This window comes from Rattus norvegicus, chromosome 12, assembly GCF_021556685.1.
Source record: "Rattus norvegicus strain SHRSP/BbbUtx chromosome 12, alternate assembly SHRSP_T2T, whole genome shotgun sequence".
NCBI lineage: Eukaryota > Metazoa > Chordata > Mammalia > Rodentia > Muridae > Rattus > Rattus norvegicus.
The window spans coordinates 43407276-43429716 of NC_141545.1; the positions used below are offsets into that span (position 1 = coordinate 43407276).

General features: G+C 55.6%; 1 protein-coding gene across 2 annotated transcripts in view; it reads right to left on the bottom strand.

Annotated features, from left to right (window-relative positions):
* Nucleotides 1-2607: 2607 nt before the first annotated feature.
* Nucleotides 2608-22441, bottom strand: part of Rbm19 (RNA binding motif protein 19) — an 85335-nt gene continuing 65501 nt past the window's right edge. The window contains 2 exon segments of one of the 2 annotated variants that reach the window (NM_001371959.1): nt 2608-3786; nt 16156-16276. In NM_001371959.1, coding sequence (NP_001358888.1) covers nt 3689-3786; nt 16156-16276 — 219 coding nt within the window. In that variant the 3' untranslated portion in view covers nt 2608-3688. 2 annotated transcript variants of the gene reach the window in all.

Genomic DNA, 22441 nt, shown 5'->3' on the forward strand with positions numbered 1-22441 from the left:
CCTCCTACCCTGTGGAGCTCAGGAATTGAACTCAGGCTGCCAGGCTTCTCAGCAAGCACCCTTTAGCCAATGAGCGTCTCGATGACCCCTTGTTAGTATTCTGGAGAGCTTGGAGAACCTGTGGATCTGTTTGTGGCAACCGCCTGAGAAATGACTTCATGAGTTGAATAATGAAGTGTGGACTCCTGATGTCCTCTGATGCACTGGGTCCGTGCTTCCTGTTGCAAGGCTGTCTGGATGGTGGTCAGGAAGCCCACTTGTCCCCACTGCCACTCTGTGCTGTGTTGGTACCAGGGGAATGTCCCCCACCTCTAGGATGCTCTCTAGGATGCTCTTGAGAGAGAAACTGGTGTGCGTGCCTGCGTGCGTGCGTGAGTCTCTCCTCTCCATTTCAAACACCAAGCCCCCAGGGCCTCCCAGGCCAGGACACTGCTCTGATGAGACTCACTGTCAGGATGGAACTGACCCCAAATAACCTCCTGCGACTGGAGTGGGGAGTGGGCACATGGCCCCGAGCCTGGAAGCTGGGGTTGCTCGAGCCCAGGATGAGCTGGGCAGTGGAGCCATATCTAGAATAAATGTAAACAAGGAGGGACTCGGTGTCATAAGGAGCTCTGATGGGGCTGATGCGTCCTGAAGGGAGTGGGGAAGGTGGGGGGTAGATGAAGGCGCTCACGTCAGTGGGCCCAGCAGTAGGGGCAAGCATGTTCCGGGGAAGCAGGAGCAGCCCACGAAGCTTTAGAAAAGCGACTCTGCAGGGGGAAAAGGCCTAGTCATTCCCTGTGAGGCAGAGTGAGAGCGAACAGGCAGGCAGAGCCCTGGAGGCTTCATTCCCAGCACCCAGGCGCGAGTTCCATTTCCTCCGGGCCTTACCGAAGGGTTAAAGTCATTTTCATTAAAATTTAAATTCCGGCAGGCACCCTCTCCCTCCTTCCCCGTCCTTTGAACGTTTTTGACTGGCAACCATTTCATATTTCAATCTCAGCAGAACAAATTGAATTAGATGTTGAGCCTGAGCTCGGCTCTGTTCGGCAAAGCCTGAGTGCGCAGCCCCAGCTGATCCTGCCCCAGCCATCCTGAGCGGTGGCTGTGGCTGCAGACTGCGGGGAGGGTACAGGACGAGGGGGTGGCAGAGGCCAGGGGACACATGGGGGCGGGAGTTGTCTTGCACCTGATGCGAGCATTTTGGGAAAAAAAAAAAAAAAAGGACTTCTTTTTATTGATGTGTATTTCTTTGTGTGCCAGATTGCCTATAGGAGCCAGAAGAGGGTGCTGTGTCCCCTGCAGCTGGAGTTGTTCATGTCACTGCTGGAAACTGAACCTGGGCCCACGGAAAGAGTGGTACACTCTCTCCAGTACCCCGTGTGTGCATCTCAAGGCCCTGGACAACTTCTGGAGTCCAACCAGCGAGGGATGCCATGTCTCAAGGAAGACACCCACAGAGGCACCTGGTCCTAGTTTGTCCTCAGGGCCAGCCCCAGCCTGGGTTTGATGAAGTAATGTGTGAATGAGTCAGGTCTTGCTGATTCTAAGTTCTCCACCTGCAAACAGGGTGCCTGTTCTGATATGGCTGTCCTTTACTGGAGAATGACAAGATGCTGTCCCCTTCCTGTCAGGGTGCCCATGTTATGGCCTGAGCTCAGGGTTCATGGCCTCTAGCCTTTGCTGTAAGCCAGTGGCCAGCAGGATGAGGCAGGCTCCATCTCAGACCTCCATGCTGGCTCAGGCTCCACTCCGGTCGGTCCCTGGATTTCCCTTCTTGGCTGGATCCAGCTGGGCTCTCAGAAGGACTCAGAGGCCTAGGGTGGAAGAGACACATGAGGGTACCCACATCCCAACCACCAGAGCCTGCCTGTGTGAGGAACCGTGGCATGGGTGATGCTGAGTCTCCTGCCCCTGGCTGCTGGCCAGAAACTATCTCCTCCGGGCCCTTGCTGGACCCACAGGCTTGCGAGGCTCAGGGAGGCCACAGGCCTGTCCCACCCTCGTCTTCCAAGGCTCCCCAGCCGTGCAGGACACTGGCTGTGTGGTGGGGTGGGATCAGAGGGAGGTGCATGTGGAAGCCAAAGGTTCATTGTGTCCTCCGTTGCTCTCCACCGTTGTTTTTGTTTTTTTCCCTCAGGTCTCTTACTCAACCCTGAGTTCACTGATTGGCTAGGTTCACCATCCGAGGACCCGTTTGTCTCTACCCCAGAAGAGCTGAGATGATGGGTGTACACCACCTTGCTTGTCTGGCATGGGTGCTGGGGACCTGGAATCAGGAAGCTGGGGGACTCAGAGACGCTACCTGCTGAGCTCTAGGGCTTGGAGGCCAACCTGGTGGGGCACAGGCGTGGACCCTGCTCTGGGGACATTTACGCTGTTGTCAGATTGCAGCTTTCTGCCCTGGGCCATCCTGGCTGAGGTGCTGTGACATGTTGGTGCACCGTGAAGGGGTGGGTCAGTTTCTAATGACCCACAGCAACATGGGACGTGGCTCCCCATCCCGATAGTCCAGCACGGCTGTGGAAGGCATCAACTTGACCTCTGTGCAGAACCATGGTAGAGGCTGGTGCACGTTGCCACCTAAGTGACAAGTGACATCGGCGGTAGAGGGAGGGGCAATTCTAGGTTCTGACATTTATTGCTAAATTTTCAGCGCCCTTGAACTATAACAAAGTGCCCTCCCTGCCCACAGGGTGTAGCCCCAGCTTTGATAACCGGGTGTAGGGTCCAGGCCACTCTGAAAAGCAGGACCTCACGCCCACAAAATATTCATAGGCCAAGACTCTCACAAAGTCGGAAAGCCTGGCGCCCAGAGTCCTGTCCAGCGCACCGTCAGCCCTCGGTGACAACAGCTCTGAGGTGAGAGGGCTGTCTCCTCAGGTCTTCCTGGTTGGATGGCTGAGGTTGGAGGCAGCCATGACAGTCACCTGCACTGAACAGACAGTCCTCGAAGTCGAAATGAGATGGGTCTTAGGCTTCTTGCTGGGGCAGGACAGTGTTGAAGGACTGTGGCCTTGCTCTCTGACTGATGCCATGTCCTTCTCTGGCTGACGGTGCGTCAGCGTTTATGGAGAGGTGTGCTAGGCTCTGGTGTGGGTGAGGCCTTGGTGGGACTCCCAGGGCCTCCACTTGAGCTACAAGGGCTGGCAGTGGTGCTAGCGCAGCTCAGCCTGTGAACCTGGCATCAGGGCTCGGAATGATGCATCATGAGGACCGGAAGGGGCCCTGCTGATGAGGTAGAAGGGTCCCCAGCTCCGTCCACTGGCCAGCAGTCCTGTAGAGGGCGAGGCAGGGCTGCAGGAGCCTGGCTGGTTGGGGCCTGGTAGCTGGTGGATGGGGCTGAGCTGTGGGTCCCCACCCAGACAGCAGCTCATTCCTGCTGGGAGCTCTACAGTGGCTGTGCACCCTGTCACTCATCCTAGAATCTGCTCCTCAGGGAAAAGGGGCCAGGGTGTGGCCAGCCATGCCACAGGAGGATACCAGGCCTAAGGTCCTTATGGAGTCACTCACAAGTGTTACCCAGTGCAGGTGCTGGGTCAGCAGCCGCTCAACACACCACTGGGGCGGAGTCTGCAGAAGAGTTGTTCTCGCATCTGGTACTTGCCACGAGCTTTTGTTGCCTTTGGTGCTGACCCATGGAGACCTCCTGTAAGGCACTGCCCGGCCCCGGGGCCCTGGAGTCACACACCCTGGCAGTGCCAGCTCACAGCTGGAGAGTTTCCTCGCTGTCACTGTCGTCCCCATCTTCCAGCTGCTCCAGGATCCCATCCAACACTGCAGACCGCTTCTTCTTTGGGGGCTCTGTGGCAGATGGCAGAGAGAAAAGACCCCGAGAGGGTTCAGCAGTGAGTGGGGGAGGCAGAGGTGTGTGGGGCGGGCACAAGGAGAGAGCAAATGGGGGATGAGCCAGGGAGGAGAGAGGAAGGGAACAAACACAGCTCTGGGCAGTCCAGCCTCAGCAGGGCACCTCCCTGCCTCCCACAGATGCTGCCCACCTCTGTCTCCCTTGCCACAGGGCGAAGGACCCATTTTAGGAAGCCAGTGGCCCACCTGAGGGCTGCCTCCTCCCTGCCTGCCAGAGGCCTAGTCAACCCAGGCAACTGCTGGGCTGAAGCAGAAGCCAGTTTCATTTCTGTGCCAGCGATGAACTCAAAGTTAGGTGCATCGCTGCAGTGCCCAAGGAATCCAGAGGGGAATGAGGATCATAGCAACGAGGATAGCTTTGGAGGACAGGGGTTATTTGATTTGGGCTTTGATGAGTGCAGAGGAGTTTTCTAAGAGGAAGGCACAAGGGGAGGGGTTTAGACACACGACTGTTCTATATGCCACTGATTGAGTACCTACTGTGTGCTAGGGTACTAGTGTCCTCAACAACCCCACAGACAAGGAACCTGGGAGGCTGGCTCTGGGCTGCTTGCCTTACCAGTCCTACCACTGGTCTAACCATCCACTGGTCTAACCAGTGAAGGCCTAGTTTGTAAAGAGGCTGCCCACCCTCATCCCTGCCTTCAGGATACTCTTAACTCCTTCTGGGAAGCCCTCCAAATGCAGCCACCCAACCCGTTACCTCATGTGTCTACCTGGCAGCAGTCAACACCATGTGGGCAGTGCACCTGGCTCAGGCATGGATGACCTTGGCTCCTTCTGGGGTGGGCCCAGAAATGCCTCTCATCTCATTCCTTCCATACTTAGGAGGGTATGGACCCTGCCCTCCATGGTGGTCCCTGGCCTGGCCACTCTGGCCCTTTCCCTATCAGCTTTGCTCTTCCCTGGGCTCTCCCACACCCTAGCTGTTGCTGCCCTGAGGAGACCCGGGCACGTAGGCAGCCCTCTGTAGCTGCCATGCCACTTTCTGAATCACCCCCAGGCTTGCAGAACTCACACCCTGGTCTCTTTTGCCCCACCCATCCCTCCTCTACCATGCACCTGTTTGGGACCGTGTCCCCGTCTGGGGCTCCTATGAGACCCCTAGGCATGAACAGAGCTCTGCTGCCTGGAGACAACATGGGAGGTGGGGCACTGGCTGGGAGCCGAGGTCTGCTAGTTCTGCCCATCATGGCCAACTGTGGAAGAGGAGGAAGCGGCCTGGCTCCCTGCGGTGTCCTCTCCTCACTCTGTGCCTCATGCCCGCTGCACAATGGCCTCAGGAAATTGGATCGTGGGCAGGTAATAGGGCTGGAAATAGACAACAACAAAACGGGCCCAGCTGTATCTGGTGCTCCTCTCGCTGCTACTGGGGTGGGGATCCAGGACAGACTGGCTGGGGAGAAGCCGCAGGGGCCCGGCAGGTGTCCCTCAGGTACCCTTGCTGTTTCAGAGCAGACCCCAACCTCCAGCACAGACCCCTTCTGCCACTACGATGGTCCTCCCAGCATCTCCATGTTGGGGGCAACAGAGGGGCCCTGTCAATCCAACTCTAGAGCCCATCCCCCTCTCCTGCAGCACCTCTGCTGTGCCCTGTGCCTGGGGGAAGCCAAAGCCGTCTTACTGTTGGTGACCACAGGACCTGGCCACTTCCCTATCCCTCTCACCTCAGGGCTGCCCTGTCTGGAATGCTCTGCTGGGCCGCTCAGGGGCCTCATGTCTGTGGTGAAGTATTCCTGGGTCTCCCCCACAGTATCCATATGACCTTTGGGCTTCACTGCTGTTTGTCTCTTGCTGGGAGGCAGGGATGCCTGTCATGCTCACCCCTGTGCTCCAATGCCTAGAACTGTCTTGGTACCTGGCAGCCCTCAGGGAATGTCTGCTGAGAGACTGACTGAACAGGGCCAGGTATAACAGGGCTCAATGGGGGTCAGGCTCTGGCAGGAGGAGCAGAGAGAAGAATGTTTGAAGCCAAGAATGGTTTCCATGAATCCCCTGAGAAACACACACACACACTGCTCTCACCACAGAGACCTGGGCAACACCGGCCTGGGACCCCAGTCAGGAGCCAGTTGACTCCTGGCTAGGACCTCTGAACACTGCCCTGCTAACGATCCTCAGGGAGGAAGCCTTGGGGCAGCTTCATGGTTACCTACTGCCCTTCCCTGTGCTCACGGCACGAGCCAGGCTGTCTGCTCGGAGCAGGGCTCCTTATCCCACGTCTTTCTCCACGTGCTGAGCAGCTGCTCTCTGGAGCGCTCAGAGGCAAGGACCATCTTTACTCCCTTAGCCGCCCGTTCGCCTGCCTGGCAGTGGATGCTCCGTGCTCTGCCTCTAGGGAGCGCTGTCTCTTGTGACACGCGACTGCCACCCTACAACCCTGGAGCCCATGGGTGCAGACTGTGCTCTACGACTCCTGGAGGACTCTTGTGTATGGGCCACTCCGCCCCATCCCAGCTAAAGGCCCCAGAGTCCTCACAAGGAGCCAGTCCCCTTGAAGGCCTGGGCTCCCGAGGCTGTCCTGTGACCTCTGCCTTGGCTGATTCTCTGCTTGGCCCAGTGAGTGATGACCTGCAGAGCCAATGGGAGCAGCCCAGGGCTTGAGGACCAACTTCTTAATTACAGGCTAGAGAACAACAGTGTCCAAGAGGTGCTAGGGGCTGGGACACCAGGCAGTGGCCACAACTCTAGAACCTCAGACCAACAGACTCTGCTATCACCAGCCATGTCACCCCGAGCATGTCACCCCTGCTCTCTGCCACCTCCTGTGGTGGCTGTAAGGATGAAGGAGTCAGGAAGGGATAGGTGCACTTACTGATGGGTCGGGCTGGTGCACAACCGGGATTGGGGTTGGACACCTCCCAGCCCCCAAGGCACCCTGTAGGGCAAGCTGGGCCCGTGTCTTCGCTGTCACCCAGCCCCCCGCTGGCCTGCCTCCACGAGGAGTGCCGGCTCTGCCTGGCAGGAACAGCTGTGGAAACCCCGCTTCCCCGTGTCGGAGGCCTCCGTGGGCCTTCACCAAACAAACACAAAGCAGAACCCGGGGAAGGTGTGAAATAAATAAACGGAACAAGCCGTGCATTTTCCTTCCACGGCGCAGCTGCTCCTCAAGATAAACAACAAGTGACTGTCACCAAACATCAATACCGAGAAATGAACTTGACAAAAAGCTCGGCCGGCCCCCAACAGCCCCCCAGTCCTGCCCCCTCCCCCCAACCTCCAAACACCCACTTCTGCATTTCTCCAGTTCCCACCTAATGGTTTTATTTTTCAATTAATTCCTTGACAGAATGCCAGCCCGCATCTTTCCCTTCCCTGGCTGGCAGTGTCGCCTGCGTGGAAGGCATCGGTGGGCGGGGGACTGTGGGAGGAGAGGGAGGCTGGGGATGAGAGCAGGGCTGACAGGAAGAATGCTGGAAAGGCCCCGTGAAGAGGAAGGCGAGACAGAGGCAGCCCAGGAGGGAAGCCAGTGGGCCAGGAGCAGACCCTGCGCTCTGGCTGGAGGCTGCGTGCAAGCCAGTTGCTTTCCCTGTCTGGGCTCAGTTCCTGAATGAAGACGAAGCTGTGAGCACCAGCTGCATGTGCTGGCCATGCCTGGAACCCCAGTACCCGGGAGGCTGGCACAGGAAGATGCCCTGAGCATGCTGGTCAGAGGATCCCGTTTCAAATGCAGGAAGTGACTGGGCACAAAGCCTTTAAGACTTTGGCTAGCACAAGGGTGAGCTCTTAGTTGCCAGAAGGCATGGGCTAAGATAGACAAGTCTGAAATGTACCAAGTGACTACGATGCCAGCACCCAGCAATTGGGGCTGGGCTGCCACGGGTAAGCCGGGACACAGGCAGGGACGGGTCTCTAGGTGCCTGTGAGGTTGCTGCAGCAGGCTGAGTATAGATTTTTCTCCTAGGAATCCCACAAGTTGGATACAAAATTCCTGAGCTCTAGGGAAGTCCTGTGGGAACAGACAGGCTCTCCTCATTGTGTTGAGCTCACTCTGGGGCCTTTTCTTCATACCACAGCCAAGCCCAAGGTCCCAGAGACACTTGCCCTGCAGCAGAAAGCATCAGCGCCACCCTCAGGGTCTTGGCAGGAGACGAGGGAGCACAGTGAGTCATGGGGCAGTATTCACACAGACACCGACCCAAAGCTCAAAAGACCTACCTCAAAGGGCAGAGTTATTCAAATGGCCCACGTGGGCAGTGGGTTTGCTTCTCACAGACACACTTTCCACTGTTAATATCCCACAGTGAGGGACCTAAATGGTGGGAGATTGCTAAGTGGCCATAGGCTAACTTCTCTCCAAATGTCTATCCTGGCTGTGGGTCCAGAAACTGGATTAGTCCTGTGCATGGAGAGCCCCAACCTCCACTATGCTGGGCTTAACCCCAGGTAGGGGAAGAGTACCCGCTGGCCTGTAGGAGTGTGGGCTGCGGGGGCTGGGAACCTCCTGGGAGGGCGGCAAGTGTCGAGGTGAAGGAGACTTACTGCAGAGATAGCAAGCACAGGCTGAGGGGAGCTGAGGGGAGGAGAGGAGGCCTGGAGCCTCATTTTCTTTACCACTGTCTTTTCTTCCTGGGTCCAAGCAGAGATGACATGGAGAAACATGACGGTGGAATAACACGGAGTTGCAGCGTTGGGAGAACCATGTGCTGTGGACTGCGCAATGGGGAGTGCACGTCTCATAAATGCAAGTGGCTCTGCAGGTTTATGTGTGCAATGTAGGACCAGGGTGGCCAGACCTGATTTCCTAAGACTGGCTTGAACCTGACTTCCAGGTCAGATCTTCCAGTGGCCAAACAACGATGAATCCAATACTGCTTTGTGTTCACATGTCGCAGGCGAGGCACCGATGGCTCAGCTGGTGGCCTCCAGTCTACGTGCTTCTTGCTGCCTATCTCAGGCACTCAAGGCAGTCACTGAAGCTGTTTCCTTGGCTTCCTCTGGTTGGGCCAGGATGCACGTCAGGTATGCTGGCCAGCCTGTATCCTCTGGGCTCTGGGCCCCGCCCAGGATGGTGGCCAGGCCCTGCCCCTCCCACACCACCCTGCGGTACTTCTGTCAGTTTAATTCTGTGATCGATGAGAAGGAGCAGGCGAGATGGCCCGGCACAGCTGGCTTCCCCGTTAGCCCTAGCAGGGATTCGTGGGCTTGCCGGCGACGGCTGAGTGAAATGTTTGCAGAACGCACAGAACACAAGTCAATAACAATTTAGTGGGATTGGGAGCAGGTCCCTTCCTCTCATGGACAGTTGCTCCCAGGGGAGGGTGGCACAATGTGCAGATATTGTCAGATTGCTTGGAGCAGGAGGCTCAGGTGTGTTGGGGGGTGCGAGGGAGGCAGGGGGTGTGGCTGGGCCACACCTGCCCCAGCTGGCCCCAAGGACCTGCAGGCTCCCGGTATACTTTCACTGGGAGATGAGGTTGCTGTCTGGAGGCCCCTCCACTGGCCCCCATTTATCTGCACCTTGGCCAGGAGCTGCCTGGGCTCACATGGTTCCACTTTGTGAGTCTCAATTCCCTTCACCAGCCGTGGCAACCAGGGGTGAGGGATAAGTGTCCTGACCTCTTGCGGCAGGAGCCATTCCTGCAACCAGGAGCCAGGATGAAAGTCCTCTTGCATAACCCATGCCCTCCTGGGACCCAGAGTGACAGTCTGGGGTGTCCAGAGGAGGGGCTGACATAACCGGGTCTCTGGAAGAGTGAGAGGTGCCCAGATGAAGGGCTGAAACGTAAAGCTTAAACAAAACCCCATCTCCAGGGAGCTGGAATGAGGCACAGCCAGGGGATGTTTTGAATAATAAACTCTGACTTCACACACTTGCTTGAACTTCCCGCCCGCCTATGATTTCGAAAGCCCGATGATTAGGTCTTCGCAGTTCAGATCAAGGAGGCCCATTTGCAGGGGCTGATGGGGGATAACGGGCTCTTGTGGTCCCTGGTCTTTCAGAATCGTGCCATCCTGCTGCTGATGGAGGTGTGGAATGGGGGTGTGTGGAAATGCTGGCAGGCTTTAAATATCATCTGTATGCTGATAACTTCAAATTTATATCGCAGCTCAGCCTTCGCCTGGGAGCTCTGAACTCATCCATCTATTTGCTAATATCCCTGGGGCATCCTGGCTGAGGTCGAAAACCCAGGTTTGCTTAGCACCTGGGCACCACCCTTGTTTCTCCCCTGCCTTCTCTATGCTGCTCTGGCCAGCTCCCCCTTCTCCCAACACAGCCAGTGTCCCAGCTGTTCTCTACCCTGCAGCCTTGGCTGTGGTCCTGGTTACGGTTTCTGGATGACCCCAGTGTGATCCCCAGGCCTGGTTCCAGTGCCACCCACTGCAATCCCACACAGCAACAGTAGTGTCGATTTATGAGGTTAGTCCATGTTGGCCTTCACTTTAGTCTTCCGGGGGGCTTCACAGGGCAACATGAGCAAAGTTAGGCTTCCTGCCACAGCTGGCCAGACCCCTGCTGGTTTTCCTGTCTGGTTTCCATTCTCTATCCTGGAGCTCCAGTAGTAAACATCCTTCTGCCCCAGGGCCTTTGCACCTGTGGGCTCCTGGGTTTGTAATGTTTTTTCCATAGGCCTTTGGCTGCCTGGTTCCTTGCAATCACACAGAAAAGCTGGCTTCGTGGGAAGACTTATTCTAGTTGCCACATTAGATGTACCCCTTCCCTTGTGGTATGTTGTAGCATCCACTCTAATTTTCTTCAGAAAACCTGCCACCGACAGAACTTCGATCCTTATATTTTGTGATGCTCGCTCGCCCCTCTCTCTTATACAAAAACCACCTCCATGAGGGAAAGAAGGAGAGAGAGAGAGAGAGAGAGAGAGAGAGAGAGAGAGAGAGAGAGAGAGAGAGAGAGCGCCACATTCCAGGAAAGCTTACACTGAGGCCGCTATCTGGAATGTGTGTGCATGCCAACTGGATGGACTCAGGAAATGTAGGCATCGTAGGACGGGAGGAAAAGGAGTGTCCGTTTACAAGGGCCCAGAGCTGTATGCCCCTAGGAAAGTCAACAGCTGTCTCTGGGTCTGTCTGGTCCTGTAACACTGGACCTGCCTCTCTCTGAGTGTGCTAGGCTAACGTGCCACCAGGTATGCACAAGTGCTAAGTGTTGCTGCTGCACAAAGGCCCCTGACAGAGCTCTCTCTGGCTTCTGAGGCCGAGCTCATCTTTAGTAAGAGTTTACGAGGCAGAATCTCTGCAGCAGGACAGGGCTTGGAGGACCAAGGTGAGAATACCAGGCTCCAAGCAGGGTCTGTATGCATGTCTCCAGTCTAAACAACTCTCTGGGCTGGGGTAATGGCTCGGCTGTGCTGAGCCTTGGTGCCCATACCTAATGTGAAGGTGTCTGCAGTCGGCAACACGCAGGACCCAGAATATGCTAGATACTCTGCTAATGTCAGCTACAACCACAGCTGGTTCTAACAGGGCTCGTTCATCTGCTCTGTGGACAGTTATGAAGCTGGCTTTATTCTTGATGCAAGGCAAGTTAGGGCATAAGGAGGGGGCTGTGTCCTCTGGAGGGTCTGTGCATGCATATGTGTGTATATATGCGTGTGTATATGTGTACCTGTATGTATGTGTATGCATGTGTGTATGTGTGTATATAGTGTGTAAGAGAGAGAAATGCTACAGGCCTGGAGGTGAGGTGGTGGGCTGATGGGACAAGGGTGTGGTTGGGGCTCCATCCCTACCCTGTGAGGTTAGGAGGATGGCTCAGAGTGCCAGGCCACTGAGCAGAACTCTTCCTATCTGTGCCGAGGGCTCTTGCTATGTGTGCTCTTTGTATGGCCAGTGTTGCCGGGCCCGGTGGGCAGGGGATAAAGCGGTGCAGGGATGGCGGCACTGCGGCCACTTGCTATGCTGCTCATGCCTGAGCTCCTACTCTGGAGGTGAAAGTTGCAGCCGCTAACCACAGCCCATCAGGCCTCCCCAGCTGGAATAAGACAACAGAGGGAAGCCAAGCCACGCTCCTGGCTAAATGAAAGCCCGTGTGCCGTGCCTCCCTGGCTGTGAGTGCTTAAGACGGGTTGGGCGGTGGATGGCTTCCCAGCCATTCTATTCTGCCGTCTGTGCTCGTGGTACCATGGCCTGCCAGGCCCTGAAAGCTTCGCAATGCTGCGACCCCGCTGGTTTGTAACATGTTCAGAAAGAAAGGGACGCAGCTAGAGGCAGACTTTCTTCTTTCTTCCCCTCCTGAGCACTCTTTTCACACCCCACATGCCAGGCAGAGAAGAAAACCACTTCACCTACTACAGGGCCAGGGGCTGGAGACCAAATATCTGATTCCTGACCGGGAAGGGGGATTGATGGGGAGGGGGTGGGGGAACGGCAGGCAGAGAGCAAGAAGAGGGGGAGTTGGAGGGATGAGGATGGGGAGAGGACCAGACAGGGGTAGTCCAGGGGGTGTTGAGAGAGGACAGGAGAGGAAGAATGGACTAGGGAGGACAGCAGCCTTCCTCCCTCAGGTACCTGTCCAGCATTAATGTCTCTACTGACTCAGGGTGACTTTTTCTTCTGTCCTGGCCTATACTATGGGCTTGCCAGGGTGGGTCCCAAGCCCAGCTAGGTAGGGATACTGAGGTGTCATGTCATTGCCCAGGGACTGCGGACAGCATGAGGGATGCCCCGTGGGGCAGACAAGGGGGTGGGGCTTAAAGCCAAGCTCCTCTAGACACCAGTAAGTGGAAAGCCTGCAGTGGGCTGATCCTGGGCCTCCTGTTTGTGCCAGGCCCTGTGCCCTGGCTGGAGACTTGGGGGCACCAGGCTTCCTCTGTTCTCTGCTCAATTACATCCTCCTGAACCCAGCTCGGGAGAGTGGCCAGAAGAAGTCAGGTGTCACTCCCCTGGAGCCATAGGACCCCAGGGTGCTGACACCCTACCTTGTGTTCCCTGTGCAGATGGCAGAGCTGAGGCTGAGACCCACCAGGGCCACAGAGCAGATAACAGAGCAGACACACACACACGCATATACATACACACAGACATACATACATACATACACAGACACACACAGACATACATACACACACAGACACACAGACACATACAAACACACATACATACACACAGACACACAGACATACATACACACACATGCACGCACGCACACACATACGCACGCATGCACACGCACATGCACATGCATGCGGAATCAAACCTAAGGGTGATGACCGGATCAGCCCATGCAAAGCCACTGTCAAGAGAACGACTGAAAGCTTAGGTTTGAGTTCCAGCTGTGTTATGGGTGGCTGGTACCCCTTAATAAGTTTCTTGCCCTCTCTGAGCCCCTTCTGATCTGCTAAATGGGTCAATGACAGCTTCTATCTCCCTGAGTCCTGACAAGGCCTGACAGGAGAGGCTGTGATGGAAGGGAACCTGTGTCAGATAGCCTGAGCCACAGTTCAGCTGACTCCCTTGACCCAGGAACTGTGTGTCCCCACCAACCCTCCCCTGTCAGTAGTGGGCTGTGGGAGAGGGGTGGCCTGTATGCAGCCCAAAGGCAGCCTTGTGGGGCCAGAGCTTCCAGCCGTCCGCCTGAGGTCTGAGTACCTTCCTGGCAGTGTTCAGGGTCCATGCCAGAGCTGGGCACAAGTCCCACTCGCCCTGGGCTCTGCCAGGGCCCTGGAGGCTTGGAACAATGCGAACTCTGACACAAATGAGCTAGTACTTTTCTCGGCAGGGAAAAGGGCAGAGGAAAAAGGGGGCCCAGGGCCCTGTTCTGAGGATTTCAGCTGCTGTGCACATGTGCAGGACAAGGTGAAGGGTGGGGCGCACAGTGTTCCTGGGGCATCTGCATACCTGGCAGCCTTGCACTTGCCAGGGGGCCTGCAGGTGACGTGCCTGGCAGGTGTTACAGACATGCATGGTAGCCTCAGTACCTATGGTCATCATGGGGCTGCTGGAGAGGCAGACACAGGGTTATCTTCCTCAGTTTCATTACTACACCTGCCTAGTGGGGCTGGGTGGCTGTGAGTGGCCACAGAGACAGCTCTCACACACCAAGCATTAGCTTCTGCTGCAACCTTGTGCCTGGGAGGAGATGATGCAGAGCTCAATTTATTGAAGGGTCCTCTGTCCACACAGAGCAGAAGTGCTGAGCCCACAGTCTTGGAGGCCTGGGCTGGGTGGTGGAGTGACCACAGGGAGGTGGGCCCTGCCTCGGGAGAGTGCCTTCCACAAACATTTGCCGACGGGTGCATTTGGGGCTGTCGATGCCTGTCAATGTAGACAGGTTCTGTCTGCCCATCAGGACTTGGGATCTTATTGAGTTGTGAGCCCGCCACTGAGTGCACACAAATCTGCTTCTCTTGCTTTGCATTTGCTTGGGCTAGAAAGCTCTGAGCCCTGGAGAGGAAGCCTGGCACCATTCAGAGTCGGAGCTACATGGGCACTGGATAGGAATGGATCACTCCAGATACAAGCACATAACGCACTACATTTGCCATGAGTGAGGGTGGGGCGGCTGGGCCTGCACAGAGTAATAGGCCATAAGATTAAAAAGAAACCCAAGTGCTGGAGAGATGGCTCAGTGGTTAAGAGCACTGACTGCTCTTCCAGAGGTCCTGAGCTCAATTCCCAGCAACCGCATTACAACCATCTGTAATGAGATCTGATGCCCTCTTCTGGTGTGTCTGAGAGACAGCTACAGTGTACTTATATATAATAAATAAATAAATTAAAAAAAAAAAAAAAGAAACCCAAACCAACCAACTAACCAACCGGCCGGCCGGCCAGCCAGCCATCCCAAACAGCAGCAGCAACAACAACAAAACCAAGAAAGTACAGGGTCAGAGGCACAAAGAAGACATGGAATGACCAGAGCCTAGAGGGCAAGGCAGGGCAGGGCAGGGCAGCAGTTATGGAAGCAGCATCAGGCCTTTGAACAGGGCACCCATGTCACTCGGTGCAAGCAAATGCAGAAAGGAAGGTGCTGTGTTGATGTGGAACAGCACACTTGAGGGCACAGGGTTCTCCTTAGCTTGGGGAGAAGTGATCTCTGTAAGAAGTATGGCAGGCAGGTGCATGGCTCTGGCAGACCGTTGAAGGGCCAGGGTTTGTGTTCCAAGACTAAGGCCTGCTGGCTATGGTTAGCACCCCATGCCACCTCTGTGGTTCTTAGCACACTGGTCAGGGACAGTCTCCCTGGATTGCTTATAACCCTCCGGGACAATGCACCCTATAGTCCTCCACTGCCCCTGGCTCCTGATTCCAGCTCTGTAGCCAGAAAGCTCATAGCAAACACCTTCAGGGGACAACAGCAGTCTCTGAACTTGGGAGCTAGAATACCAAGGGCCCCAGTGCAAGGATGACAAGGTAGGAAGAAACTGCCTGCCTCTTGAGGTCACAGCACCAATGACTATACACAGGGCTGTCCCAGCCCAACCCAGAACCTGTCTGTCAGCAAGTGGGAGGGGGGGACCTGTTCTCAGCTGGGTGGCTCAATGGCAGCTGCCTTGCTCTGCTTTCTGGAGACCACTGTGAAGGTGGGCTTCCAGTTCAAGTCTTGACATCCTTGTGAGGGGTACACACCCCACTAGAGATGAGGCTCAGTAATTCCAACCCCACAGACCTCTGCAGGTCTCCCTGAGTCCCTCTACCCCTCAGCACCAGGCATAATGGGCCTCCTGTTTTTCAATTTTGGGGACCCTCAGCCTGGGCTACTCACGATAGGAAGTGGCTACTTTCTTCACCTGTGCCCACGGCCCTGCCCAGTCACTATGATGTCCCGAGTGTGAGGACAGCAGGGCTCAGGAGGAGGGCAACAATCTTTAAGACCACAGTGTCACCTTGGTGAGTCAGCTGTGAGCACAAAGCTTGGGCAGGAGTAGACAGCTCTCAAAGAACGGTCTTAGGCAGGTTAAGTGAATCTTCTAGGCTCAGCATCTTGAAGCAGAAGGGTCAATGCAGCCAGATTTGTGACCCTGAAGAGGATCCAGGTGACTCAGTGTGGGGCCCACAGTTCACAATGGAACTTGGTGACCCCATGGTTCCCAGGGCCAGCCTCCAGGACCCATTTTGAGTACCCCTGGGTTTGAGGCATCCTTTTTTTGGAACCTGAACTGGAGACTGTAATATCAACAGAAAAGACAACGGTCCTGCCCTTCTTGCTTGCCTGGCCCCATTGCTTTACCTACCTGCAGTGGACAAGGTAAGCCACCATGCACATGGCTGTCCTGATACAAGGTGGCTTAAAGTGGCAGGTGACCTTGGAGCTGCACCCAAGTGAGGGCAGTGATCCAGGTGGTCCCTGTCCCAGCTCTCAAGCCCAGAAGCCCCAAGTCAGCCAGGTGAGTGCCAGGCCACTCCTACCTTGGAAGTGTTTGGCTGTCTTCCTCCTTAGGGCCTGCACAGTCACCTCCGAGTCTGCCCATTCCAGAACCAGCCTGCGGCCGTACAAGTGCGTGCTATGACACAGTGCATTGAAGGCTTTCTGGAGGAGGGGGCAAGAAAGAGCAGTGCATGAGCTGTAGGTGTTCCAGGCAGCCCCCTCTGCCCTTGTGACTTTGGGTGTCTGGCGATGCTCCGGGGTGCTGTTGGACCATCTATTTAGTGAGCTATGCTTCAAGTGAAGGAGCAGCGAGCGAGCAGCTGAGCGGTCACTGCCTGGGCCAGGCGGGTCCCCCGTTTCCTGCTGGCATCTTATCTGGTATCTGTGGAGGGCGACCCCACTGACAGTGAGCCTCTCACCCCGCTGTCAGGTGCTCAGCCCAGCTGCCTAGTCACCAGAGGGCGCTGTACACTCCCTCATGGGTACCTGGTGCCTGTCCTCTGTCTGACCCCACTGTCTCCTTCCCAGTCCCATCCTTTCCACTATGGGTTTCTGTGCCAGCTCAGCACCCCGGGCCTTCTTGCTCTGCCAAGCTCTCCCTCCCCTGACCCCCACCAGCATTTTCAACACTAAAATGAGATGTAAGTATATGGATTCCGGAACATTCCATCTCCACCTCAAGAGAAAGACATATTCTGCTACCCCTTAAGTCCCCCAATTCTTCTCCCAGCTCACACACACCACAAACCTACTTCCTGCTTCTGTGGATGTACCAGCCCTGGGCATTCATCTGTTCACTAGACAGTACTGACCAAACCTCCAAAAACATGGCTGACTGAGGATCAGTGGCCTTGTGCAGGGACAGCCTGCTCTGTCTCTTCTGGAAATACCCCATGGCACTAACACGGGACTTCAGTGGCTAAGAAGTCTCTCAACTCTAGAGTCAACAAATCTAGGGCAAGGAAGACCCTGTGCTTCCTTTTCTACAAGGTCTTAGGCAGGTTAAGTGAATCTTCTAGGCTCAGCATCTTGAAGCAGAAGGGTCAATGCAGCCAGATTTGGGACCCTGAAGAGGATCCAGGTGACTCAGTGTGGGGCCCACAGTTCGTCCACCTACCTCTCCTGTGTAGGGCAGGCACACAGCATGTCCACCTACCTCTCCTGTGTGGGGCAGGCACACAGCATGTCCACCTACCTCTCCTGTGTGGGGCAGGCACACAGTATGTCCACCTACATCTCCTGTGTGGGGCATGCACACAGCGTGTCCACCTACATCTCCTGTGCTCTCAGACAGATTCCTGAACTGCGTCCTTCTCTTCACAGAGCCCTAAGGTGTAGAGGATACTTGGGGGGGGGGGGGCTCCTGGAGGCTGCAGAACACCCAGGATGACAGCTGGAGGAGGGTGACATGGGACCAGGAGAGGAGCCTGCCTTCCCCACTGTGTTGATGCCTAGAAGCACTCACTCACCAGTCCAGTGAGGGCCAGAACCAGCCACTGTCCATAACGTGACTGCTATGGTTGGCACCTTGGGAGGTGACTGTGATTGAAAACAATGGCTGAAGTGACCAGGCAACACAGGAGTGAGATGACCCTAGTGTAAAGGAACTGGTGTCAGACACTGCAGCACCGTGTAGAAGAGGATGGGGCCTAAGGTCTGTGAGTCTGTGGGCCGCCGGACGACGCCTGTGGACAGCATCTGGGAGGGAGGCAGAGGTCACACATTTTTCCAAGTTACCCTGGTTTTGGGTCCTGTAACTGCCAGGCTGTGTACTTCTGTTGTACAGGCTGCAGGACGTGTGAAGAAAATAAGGCCACAACCTAGCTGGATCCTGTCCTGTCTTGGAAAGGGTTCAGGACTTAGAGCAAGCAATGACGGCAGCGCCCAGCATCTATTCAAGACAAGCAGAACCTGGAAGGATGGGAGGGCTCGGCGATGAGGGGAAGGTGGGAGGGAAAGCGCTCAACAGCCAATGGAGGGACGGCTTCCATGCTGTGTTCTTCTCTGCACCCCTTGAGAAGGGCCAGGTGCAGCCCCCACCCACCACACACACACACTTTTTTTTTAAGTTTAATTTAGAAGCCTCTCTTGACTGCTGGCAGAGCCCCCACCATTTTTTTCCAGGCAGATATAAAAATGCATCTGGCCCCCGAGCCGAAATGGCTCATTCTGAGCTCAGAATCGCGAGTGCTCAGCTGTCGAGGGAGGCAGGGAGACGGCAGGACTCGGGGAGCCGGGTGCCTCGAGACCAAGAAAGGAACTGGTGGGGAGTCTGATGAGGGTCCCTGAGGAGCTGCATCCTGGGGACATAGCAGTCTGGGACAGCCATGGCTGCATCTGGTGGCTGCTCTACCCTCACTCACAAAGCAGGAAGAGATCTTGCTTGGCAGGGAGGCCCAGGCGAGGAGCTGTCCCAACCCCAGCCTTTATTTTCTTTCTCATGGGTTTTTGTTGTTGTTGTTGTTGTTTCTTCAATCTTTCTCCTGCCTCGGAAGGCCTGGTGATGTTTCGGTTCCCTGCAGGAGCTCCTAACAGCCTCTCCCCAGCTCTCCCTCTCTCTGTACCCCTCTGGCACTTTATTAGCTCTTCGTGCAAAAGGGCTTCCCATACTCAGAGTGGGTATGGGGACTGTGGTTCTGCAGCCAGGTTATCTCAGTTCAAATCCCTTTTCCATCACTTTCAAGCTGTGTGATCCTGGCCAAGCTTCGAAATGTCTCTGAACCTAGGCTGCCTGGAATTTCAGGAGTGGCAGAAATGGGGGTGGGGACACTCAGGAAGCTATTTACTCACGGCTTAGAGCACTGCCCTGTGGCACTGCTGTCTGGTACACTGTCATAAGCCACTCCTCAGTCTGCAGGAATCAGAGTGGAAACAGCGGCGTCTGCCTGCAAACACTCTTATTTTTCTAGAACACAATATGGGGTTCTCCAAAAATAGCAGAGCCCTTCCCAGCTCTGACTGCTGAGGGCTGATAGACACCGGGTCATGCTCCGTGTGCCTATTTCCTGAGCTGCAGTGTGGTGTCCTCAAAGCTTTCCTCCACAGGGTAGGTGGTGCAGTGACTGGAGGTTAGAGCCGGCCTTGGGAATGCAGTGAGCTTGCTTAAAGAAGAGATGATGTGTGCCTGAGGCATCTCGAGGATGGATGAGGAGGGAGGGATGATCCCCTTTGAGGGGCTTTTGAGCTGGGACGGGGGCACACCGAGAGGCATAGAAAATTCTAGGTGCTTCAGCAGGAAAATGCTGGCCACCAGCAGCTTCTTCCATATACTGGACCCCATAGAAACAAACGCCTTGCCACCTCGCCTGGCTCAGGGAACTTGCCTCTGCCCAGGCAGCCTGGGCCAGTGTCCTCTAGGAAGTGTAGTGCTGTGGCTAACAGTCTCCGTGGTGTGGCCCAGGGAGCCCCCAGGTTGGACAGGTCTCCAGCCACACAACCCCAGCATGCTTATTCCACTGACGGGTCACTAACTTCAACGAGGGGCAACTGAAGACCCACTATGTGCTCCATCTCCTCGGGCACTGAAACTGTGGCCGAGTCTGTGAAGGCCCTGTGCCTGGCACACCTAGTCTGGTTTCTAAGAACCATCACCCACCTACTGCCTCTCTGCCTAAACCCAAAACCCTAGAGGAAAAGTCACCCCGTCCCTCCCTTAGCCAGCGCACTGCTCTTGGGCGAGTAACTACTCAGGAAAGCAGAGTCTTCCATTGTCGGGGTTCTGGAGAACACGTCTCCACCCTGGGTGGATGGTCAGTGACTCTGCTTTAAATACCCTGTCACAGACTTTCAAGCCTGCTTTGGAACACGAGGACACAGCAGGCATAGCTGGGACCTGGACTTGGTCACAGCTGGGGTCGCTTCACACAGGATGGTGACCTGGACTTGGTCTGGCTTTATTTCTAGCATCCACTGCCTTAGATCCCTGCTGAGTGGACACTGCAGCCCACCTGCTGGCACAGGAGATGGACCAACCTTCACCCTGGCCTGTTGGGAAGCCTACGGCCCAGAGTACAATCGAAGGGACTGGAGGTTGACACAGAGAATGACGAAGAAAGCCACACTCTGCCACCTCCTGGTGGCCAGCACCAGCTACCCTCAGCTCCACCCTCTACACTGCAGGAGCCTCCTCTTGGGGCCACAGCCAGCGCTGTCCCTGTTTCTACAGACTGGGTGTAAATAGGAGGCTTAGTGGGGGATGAGGGGTGGGAGGTCGAAACTTCTACCCATCCCAACCTCCATCCCAACCTCCAGACGACAGCACGGGCCACGCCCTTCTTCCTGAGAGTCTATCCTGAGAGTGCAGATGCTTCCTCACCATTGGAACACAGGGATGGACCAAAATCTCTTTGCCTGAAACACTGTGGGTGGACCTGCCCCTGCTGGACCCCAGCTCCCATTGGTGGGGGTCTGTCTCAGGTGGCTCCTATCCCAGGAAGCATCCACCCCAGGCCCAGGCTACCACCATCCATGTCTCTAGCCTGGATTCCCTGAGACTAAAGCCTCTGTCCTCAGGTTCAAGGCCATGGCCTCCTGCCTCCTTGCCCTGATTGCACTAGGAAGCCAGTCTACTCAGTGGGGGATCATCAGTACAGGGCTCAAGGAGGCTGGACCTGGTGGCCCACTCTGAAGACCAGGAAAGCCTGGAATGTTGCCAGTGAGTGCAGCACTGGGTCCAGCCTTTATGCACGTTCCCGTTCCCTGAAGACAACATTTCTCCCAGCAACCGGAACCATTCTGTGCCCTTGGCTGGACTTCAGTCCCATGTGGTTACAGAGAACTGGCTGATTCCCAGCAGTCTGCAGCGCCAAGAATGGACCTGACTTTAGGAGTCAGCAGCCTCCTGGCCCTGTCCTCTTGCTTTTTGAGCATCCCTGGCAGAGCCAGAGGGCTGCAGATACTGACTAAAGGCATCCAATGACACCATCAACCCACCCTAAACATCTGTGTCCCACACTTGAAGGGGGCGTGACAAAGGTGGTACAGGATGGCCATGTGCATGAGGTGCCTTGCACCGAGCATGGGGGACAAAGGAGGCAGGTCATGTGCATGCAGGAGGCCTGTGCTGACATGTGAGGACAGAGGAGCCAGGTTCGGCCTGGCTTGGAAGAAACACTGGATAGTGACTTCTAGGGAAGGGTTTTCACATTGCCTCCCCAGGCCTGGAAGTCGGGTCAGGACACTTGGCTAGTGGCTTCTGGCCTGACCAGATGCTGCCTCACAGGTAGGACTGTCCTAGCTCTTTTGCATACCATGGAGTGACTTCCACAGTGAATGGCACCAGGGTTCATTCTGAGAAGTGACAGTGTCTTAGTCACTGTTCTATTGTGGAGAAGAGACACCATGACCATGGCGACTCTTATGAAAGAAAGCATTTCACTGAGGGCTTGCTTACAGTTTCACAGGGTTTTTGGCATGGGCTTCTGAAACCTCAAAGCTCACTCCTAGGGACACACTTCCTCCAACAAGGCCACACCTAATCCTTCTAATCCTTTCAAACAGGTCCACTCCCTGGTCTAAGCATCCAAATATATGAAACTGTGGGAACCAATCTTATTCAAACCACTACAGACACTGAGGCACAGAGGCAACCTTCCAAGACAAACAGCCACAGGCTTATTTGTAGACTGTGCCCTGACTCTCTGAGACAGACAGATACACCCCTAGTCATCCCATCTCAAGCACATGGCGCTGACCCAATGTCAGGTGCTACAGCAGAACAGAGTAGGGAAGCGCTCCTCTCCTGCCTCTGCAGGTCTGCAGCACCTTAGAGAGCAGGTGTCAGGTGGGCAGGGAAGGTGACAGGCAGTTCCTGCACTGTCCAGTGACCTGACGGATTTCTTTACGCTTCTCAAGTCAGTGTGAGCTCAAGGGACTACCTATGCCAGAAGCAGGGAGTGGATATTCCTTGGCCTGGGTTTCCACCTTCTTCTGATTCACACTGTGCCTGACAGATCTGAAAGCAAGGTCTTTGCTCTGGTCTACGAGGTGCCTGGCAGGCCTTGGTCCCCATGGTCTGGAGAGCCACAATTGGCACAACGGCACAGTATGATCTTGCTTATGCCTTGCGGTAAACGGGGCAGCACCTGATCCTACTTATGCTCTTAGCTTACACATGCTGGCTGAGCCTGAGTCCTTACCATTACCTTGAAATGCAAACCTGGCTAGAATGTGTATCTCTGGGCTGTGGTGACAGAAGCCTGGCAAAGTAGCACCATTCAAATTCTGGTGTGAAACTGTACACAATACGAATGCACACCCAAACAGAAAAGTAGGGGCAAAACCCTGACTCCTGGGTTAGTTCCTGACAGCATTCTGGCAGATACAGAA